Genomic DNA, 7403 nt, shown 5'->3' with positions numbered 1-7403 from the left:
GCCAAAATTGTTATCTCTACATCCAATAAGGGCAATCATTACCAAACTATTTAGAGAATTGAAAAAAGTAAATGCTGATAAAAGAATGCCACATTTTGTTTAATTAGTTAGCATTAAATTATATATTAATTTAAAAGTTAAATATAAAGTCAGTGGACAACAGCTGGCATTTTTCTTTTGATGCATAAGTAGTCTTGTCCTTATTTTATTAAAAAAAATATTTCTTTATTTGAGGATTAGGTCCTTAATTTAACATTCTCTATATATCTTATGTTCTTGTCAACATAATCCACTCTTCTTTTCTTGCCACCTATGTTGTTTTTAATCCTTCCTCTCCTATTTTCATTCCAGCAATCTCTTGCTATACTTTGATTTCCCCCCCCCACTAATAAAAATAATAAAAATAAAATACATACAGTTTTTGTTCACTGAACAAAACAGTACAGACTGGAAAATAATTTCCTGAATGTCCATTATCAAAATGTGGGGCTGGGAAAAGAAAAAACACCCCAACAAGTCCAGTGTCTTAGAAACCGGCAAATTTCAGGACACTTATTTGAAATATATATAAATTAGGGGAAATGAATGGGCTGCGCGCCTGTGCTCACGTCTTACACATGGGGCCTAAATAAGCAATAGCTAGTTATGTGAGAGCTTCAACTCTTCAGAAAAATCTCATTATGTGAAGAGTGAAGTGACTCTGCCAGGAGCATTATGGAAATATCCAAGTTTGATTTAACAAGGCTCTTTCACATTGGTGGAATATCAACTGAAAAGTCTACCCAGGGCGTCCAAGTTCCCAAAATGAAAATTGGCAATTGAGATGATCAGAACCGTAGCTTTCTTGTGCAAAATCACTTCCAAGGTAACAGATCTAACATTAAATAACCTACCGCCTTTGCACCAAGAACAATGTTTTATGTACCAAGTCTCTTATCCGTCTCTTCTAATGACTTCCCTTAGCGGGTTGTTAGTACTTGACAGCAGGTCTCCGTGCGGGAAACTCCCCCCACCACTCTACATTCAAAGGAGGGTCCATCAGAGAACATGATTGGCAATTTTCGTCATAATCTGCACATTATTAGCATCAAAATTGACACCGCAGTAACACCGGTGGTTTTTGATGCGTCTTTCAAGTTCACGGAAAGTTGCCGGGGATTTGGGCTCTCTGTTAGCCACAGCCAAGGAGGGACCGGGGGGGGGGGGTGGTTAAATAAAGAAAGCCCGATTATTTCCCCCCTCTTTCGGGGGACAGGGGAAGAATTTAACTTTTTTTTTTTTTAAGTTATGTGGAAGATCCGTTTTAGGATAAGATACATGCCAAGAAGGTTTCAAGTATTTCCCAGATAATGCAGAGTATGAGACTCGGGAAGCAACACCGCCCCGCCCCCCCCCCCGCCCCCCCGCGTTTCCTCTTCTCTAAACTACCATTCGGGTTGTCCCCCTCTGCCTTTCTTTGTCAACCCATCCAAGGCCACCTCCCTCGCTTGCCTTCTTTGGGGAGGCGTTTTTGGAGGGCCCCTCAAGACCACACCAGCCGTCTTCAGGTCAGTCGGGAAAGATCAGAAAGGTCAGTAAACCTCGGATTTTCCTCTCCCCCAAAACAGCCCCTCTCGACTCCTCGAACCGCAGGGATCTCTGCGGTCGGTTCCTTCAGTGTTTGTCAGCTTCGTCCTCAACCAAATTCCTATAAAAGGCAGTGCTGGTTTTGCTTCAGGACAAAAAAATAATGCGAAGGAAGAGGGCATAAATATTAAGCTATCCAAAACCACGTTTTGGACGATTGAACAGTAAGGTAAACAAAAGAAACGAAACGAAACCACAGCTTAACTCAGACCAATCCGAACAGTTCCCATGGCCATCAGCAGGGGGAGCAGAGCCGGGCTCTCCGAAGGTTGGGAAGAAAGTGAATGTCTGGAAGGGGTCGCTTCTTTCTACACACAGTCCTCCCCCTGAGAAAGAGGGAGGGTTACTATTTTTGGTCTACCGGGGCCCAGATCCATCCATTAAACTTTTGCAGCAGCAGCAGCAGCAGCAGCAGCTCCTCTCCCTTTTTGGATTCCATATTAAACCAGGGCCGTAACACCCAGAATCGTAACGACAGCGCTAGAAAAGCCTCCTGCTAGAGCTCCAGGTATGGCCCTCCCTTCCCTCCTTGTGCCCAACGGTTCGCTCCTGCCCCGGGCCACCCCGGCACAACAGCGCCCTGGAGGCCGCTGGGGGTGGCTGGTTATCTGGTCAAGGGAGCTTCCTCCCGCTGGTCCGGGGAGGGGACCGCGGTCTTGCTGAGCACGGCCGCCGAGTAAGGCAGGAAGCTGCTCTCCGAGCGCTGCGAAGCAGCCGCCGCCGCCGCCGCCGCTCCCGCCGCCGTGCAAGGGAAATCCGAGCTCGAGGCGCGCGAGCCCAGGGCGGCCGCCGCCGCCGCCGCCGATTGGCTGCTGTGGCAGCTGAGGCAGGAGCAAGGGGCGGAGCCGGTGGGCGGAGCCGAGGAGGCGGCCGCCGCCGCCGCCGCCGCTGCCGCCGCCGCCGCCGCAGAAGCTGCGGCGCTGCTGTTGAGCCCCGCGGCGGCGGCGGCGGCGGGCGACTGGTAGAGGCCCGGGTGCCTGAAGCTGCACAGCAGCTCCGGGCGGGAGTAAGGGTGCGAGAGGGCGCGGAAGGTGTCCAGCGGGCGGATGGAGGTGGCGAAGGGCGAGGCGGCCGCTCCGGAGGCTGCGGCCGCGGCGGCCGCCGCCGCCGTCACCCCGACGTGCGGGTAGTAGTGCAGGGGCACGTGGGAATGGAAGGGGTAGGGCAGGCTCCCCGTGGCTGCCGCGTGGGTCATCATGTAGGTGTAGAAGCTGGGGTCCGCCGGGTGGGGCCAGGACATGGCCAGTCTCTGCCGCTTGTCCTTCATCCGCCGGTTCTGGAACCACACCTGAGAGAGAGGAAGCGGAGTCGCGCAGTGAGTCAGGATGCGGGAGAGGGGAGGAGGGGCAGGGCTGGCTGAAACGGCAGCACAGCCAAAGCGGCGGCGGCGGCGGCAGCCCCGGTCCGTCCTCGCCCGCAGGGTCAGGCGTGTTTTCTGGCCGAGCCGAAGCTCCGCCGCCAAGTCACATCCTGTCCTCGCTGAGACCGAATTCGGCTTCTGCCTGAAATAGCTTCCTGAAGACAGGTCCCCTCAGCTGGCGCCGCCGAGAACCAAAAAGAAACTGCCTGCATTTTAATCCGGGATAAACACAGGATCCTTCCATAAGATTCTAGCTTATTCTGGTTTTTAGACCCAGATTAGGAGGATATAAATGTCTTTTTGCAAAAAGCTTTTGGCATTTTATTCGGGCAATCACTGCTAGTGTATCCTGGCAAAGAAACAACCTTGTTTTTATAGAAAGGCACATACACATTCTCAAAAATCTGTCTTAAAAGTTATCTGGAATTGTACTTCTGTTTTATTCTAAGCTGGAACTTCAACCTCTAATCCAATTGATTATTATTAATTTACTTTAGTTTCTGTCAATGACAGGTAAGCATCTACAGAAGCGAGATTATCACTCAGTGCCAAATTTGCAGAAGGTGAAAATTGCGGTAAGACTAAGTTTGTGCCGAAATTGTAACAAAAAATAAATAATAATAAATCATTCGAGCCCAGCATCCTTTTTAAGAAAACACATTATAATTTTGCCTGTCATTTTAACTCAGTCCCCTTTGCAATTATTTAGCAAGGGGATGATTCAACACAATGTCTTCCTGAAGGGAGTTAGGCTGAGGGCATGAATCCTGTTCTGCAAGTTTAAAAACCCCAAGACACATTTAATATAACAAGACTATTGATACTGTTCTCTTGGCTTTTTATCTACTGTTTTTGTTTGTAGGGCCAAACTATAATTTTTTGAGAAAGTTACAAGAGGCCTCATCGCTTAGCATCCTCTTTCTCTTGAAGGGAAGAAAAAGCACCTACAGGGGAAAACAACAACAACAAAAAATACACCAATGGAAGAAACAAAATGTGTATATTCACTTCTAGAGTGACTTCATTAATTATTCAATTCCTTTCCGGTTCTTTTATTTTTATTATTGCTATTTCATTCACTCTATTTTTTTGCTTTTTTTCCTCTTTCTTTCTCTTTCTTGTCTTTTCTTTTCCTTTCTTTGTGTGTGTCTACAGATATGAAAAACAATAACCTAAGACGAACAAAATAAAATACAAAAATCTATCCGATGGAAGGAGGGGGTTCTTAAAATAGTAAAAACAATCAGCTTTCCTTTTATTTATCTGATTCCTTTTTACATCGATCAGAGTCCTTCCTCCTCCTTTCTGAGGAAGTGGGCTCTGGAGAGGACATTTTTCAGCCAGGCAAGCGCCTCTGAAACAGGATTGCAGCCTGGCGAGCCACACGCACGGAAGTGACGGCTCAGACCTCCAAATCGGGTCCTGAGCCGCCAGCCAGCCGTCCCTCCCCGCCCGTCCCGGCTCTCGCGAGTCCCGCTTCCTTGGCAGTACCTTTATGGTGGTCTCGGGGAGGTTGAGAGCCGCGGCCAGCTCACACCTTCTAGGCCGGGAGACGTAGTTCTCGCGGTAGAACTCCTTTTCCAGCCGGGCGATCTGCTCCCGGGTGAACGCGGTGCGGTACCTCCTCACTTGATCGGCCCCGGAGCTGGAGGTGCCCAGGGCGCTCCCGCTGTGCAGGCTGCTCAGCGTAGATCCTGAGGACGAGCTGGTGGTGCTCGGGGTCGAGCTGCTCTCCGAATAGCCTTCCAGACAGAAAGCAACAAAAGAAAGACGTGTTTATTGTCCCGGAGACGCGCTGCCAGGCGGATTTCAGCCCGTGCAATCCACACTCGCCCGATAATTAGTGCTAACTGTCAGGGATACAAATTGCCGGCGTTAATCGAATCAATAGAAAGTTTCTTCTTTTTTCTTTTGTTTGAAATTAAATGAAAAGACATCAAGAAAATTAAGCATCCTTTAAAAACAAAAACAGACTATTGATAAAAGACTCCACTCCACCTAAAAAAATATATTCGATGGGAAAAGTTAGAGTTGTGTTTTGTAAGATGCCTACAGCTAATCTTTTCTGAGGGCCATCACTCGTTTTTTTCTTTCTTTCTTACTTTTCGTTCACTTTTTCCGAGGCAAAGGATGATAAATCGAAAGGCTTGCCCAATTTGGATTGCAAACGAATGCCCTGTTAAGATGTCTTTCCTAAAAGATTCCACATTCCAGCAGCCTCTGATGATTCTAATTGTGCAACTTGGCTCCGATAGAATGTGTCTGTTCTGACGTTTTAAAAATATGTTGTTAGGAGAGTTTCTGAGATTATGATGCATTATTTCTAGTCAAAGTTAACGGCACTGAGTAGGTCGCACGGGAGAGGGGGAAGGCGGAAAGTAAGCATAGGAAATAGCAGCACTTAAAAAAAATGCTGCATTTTCAATGAAAACATGGAACAGAATCCAGGCATACATACAGATAATTTACTTAAAGGACATCTCTAGCTGTGCTCTGCATAAACTAAACTACAGGCATTGTAACAACAGGCTCTAACTGAGATTTCGGAGGTGACCAGTATAAGCACTCCTTTCTAAATGCACTTTCTCAAAATTCGGCAAAAAGCACTTGTTTACACTTGCGAAATCGGTGGCAGATTGTTAAACATAGGAGGCAAATAAATGACACACTGATTTCCAGATAAACCGTGTAAATCCCGAAAGGGATCTACCAAAAGACCCTCAGATGCTGGGATATGCTCTGTAATGAGTACAAATACACTTTCACTCCCGTCGTGAGCTGCACACTTTGACACAGAGAATCCAAAGTATAAAGCCACCCGAGACCCGCTTAGTGCGGTCAGCGTCTTCAACCACTCTATAACCTTCTGCTTCAGGTTCCTTAAGGTGCTGTCGGGCGTGTGTACCTAGGCACCTTCAGCAGAGCTCCGAATCAGATACCCTCGTATTCAATCCCTTGTTTTACGGGTTGTCTTCTGTAACGGGGAAAGGGGGTAACTAAAAGAAGAAAATATTATAAGGGTTCGATCCTGCTGCGCCTGGATTCCCCCGCCCCCGCCCCGATCCTTGTCCCGATAAAAGCCGGGTTTGGGGTGGGATGGGGAGCGCGAGAGAGGAGAGTTACCTTTGTTATTGCTTTCCTTCAGCTGGGAGGAGGCCAGGCTGGTCGGCGAGCGAAGCGCGGAGCAGCCTACCTCCACGTCGCTGTTCATCTCTGCCTCCGCAGCCACTTCTGAGTAATGGCCAATTTTCTTCCGGCTTTCGGCGGGAGGCAGGTCCGCGGCGACCGCGCTTTCGCTGTTCTGGTGCTGAAGGCTGAATAAAGTGTCGATCTCGAATTTGCCTTTGGCGGCGGGGAGGTCCCCGATGGAGCTGTGCAGAGAAGTGGAAGTTAGTCTCGGGCTGAGCCGGCCGCCGTGGGGCGAGTTTTCCAGGGCCTCCAGGACCGCGTTCCCAGCCGCTTCAGTCAGATTCGCCAGCCTTTTGCCAGCCGTGGGGCTGTGCAGCCCCCTTTCCATCAGAATCATCTCTTTTCTTATTCTTTCCATCATCTCAGCTCCCCCCACACTGAAAAATTTGTATGTGAGTGTGCGTGCCTGTGTGTCCGTGGTGTCTGTGTGTGTGTGTGATATAAATATATGGTTGGTCCTTCTAATGATCAGCTCGCGGCAACAAGGGCCGATTCGCTTTCAAGTCAGGAGAATATCTCTAAATATTATTGCTTCTTTTGGAAGGTGGCATAAAAAGAAGAAGAGGAGAAGAAGGGGGAGCGAGATGTAAAGGCGAAGGGAATGACTGGTCAAAATGACCTATACATCCTTTCTAGCCCCGAAATGTCATTCATCACAGAAAAGGAGCGCTCGTCATTAAGGTACGAATGACGCTGGTCGAATAATCATTTATTGTAACAGGTTTATAAGCAAATAAATACAAGATCCTGTCAGCGGATAATGAAGGCAGCTTCAGAGCAGACAAATAGATCCAACAGGGGAGGCGGAAAGACCAGGACTGGAGAGAAGAAGAAGGAGGAGGAGGAGGACGACGAGGACGAGGAGGAGGAGGAGGAGGCAGAGAGGAATCCTCGTCCTGCGCTCGATCAGATCCTGCACGGGTTGCTGAGATTTGGCCTCTGGGGTGAAATTGGCAGCCTGATTAATAAAACGAACTGAGCAACATTTCCCCCTTCATTTAGGTGAATCATTATGTTCTGATTCCAGCTCCCCCCCTTTCACCCCCACCCCTTTTGCTTTTGTGTGTGTGAGAGAGAGCGTGAGCGTGTGTGTGTGTGCGTGCGTGTGTGAACGCGCCCGCGTGAGTGTGTGTCCGGCTTTTCAGCTCCTAAGGGCGCAGTTTCTTTTTCGTTTTTTTCCTCCAACAGCAACACCGGCTAAACGGCGGGGCAGGTTGTGATTCCTGCG

The 7403-nt window shown here is 48.7% G+C and overlaps 1 protein-coding gene across 2 annotated transcripts; it reads right to left on the bottom strand.

The window, feature by feature from the left end:
- Positions 1 to 2230: 2230 nt before the first annotated feature.
- Positions 2231 to 6536, bottom strand: EVX2 (even-skipped homeobox 2). 2 transcript variants are annotated; one of them, XM_088135830.1, is made up of 3 exons: positions 6074 to 6536; positions 4478 to 4722; positions 2231 to 2914 (listed from the first exon to the last, which is right to left on the bottom strand). In XM_088135830.1, the coding sequence occupies exons 1-3, from the start codon at positions 6534 to 6536 to the stop codon at positions 2231 to 2233; spliced, it is 1392 nt and encodes a 463-aa protein (XP_087991956.1). The 2 variants fall into 2 exon arrangements, with proteins under 2 accessions (XP_087991956.1, XP_087991955.1); XM_088135829.1 differs by having other exon boundaries at positions 4478 to 4728; positions 6110 to 6536.
- Positions 6537 to 7403: the final 867 nt, after the last annotated feature.

The sequence above is a fragment of the Python bivittatus genome, unplaced genomic scaffold (genome assembly GCF_059951505.1).
Source record: "Python bivittatus isolate LINGU-HERP-01145 unplaced genomic scaffold, Pbiv_v1 ctg000200_np1212, whole genome shotgun sequence".
NCBI classification, from domain to species: Eukaryota; Metazoa; Chordata; class Lepidosauria; order Squamata; family Pythonidae; genus Python; species Python bivittatus.
This window is presented reverse-complemented; position numbering and strand designations above follow the sequence as displayed.

Bases quoted from the DNA above. Each gene is read 5' to 3' on its own strand.
- EVX2 (XM_088135830.1), bottom strand. From the start codon at position 6,536: ATGATGGAAAGAATAAGAAAAGAGATGATTCTGATGGAAAGGGGGCTG. The intron at 4,723-6,073 runs AACCCGGCTTTT...TGGAAGGCTATT, and splicing joins GCGCTCCCCATCCCACCCCA to CGGAGAGCAGCTCGACCCCG. The intron at 2,915-4,477 runs GTACTGCCAAGG...CCTCTCTCTCAG, and splicing joins TCCCCGAGACCACCATAAAG to GTGTGGTTCCAGAACCGGCG.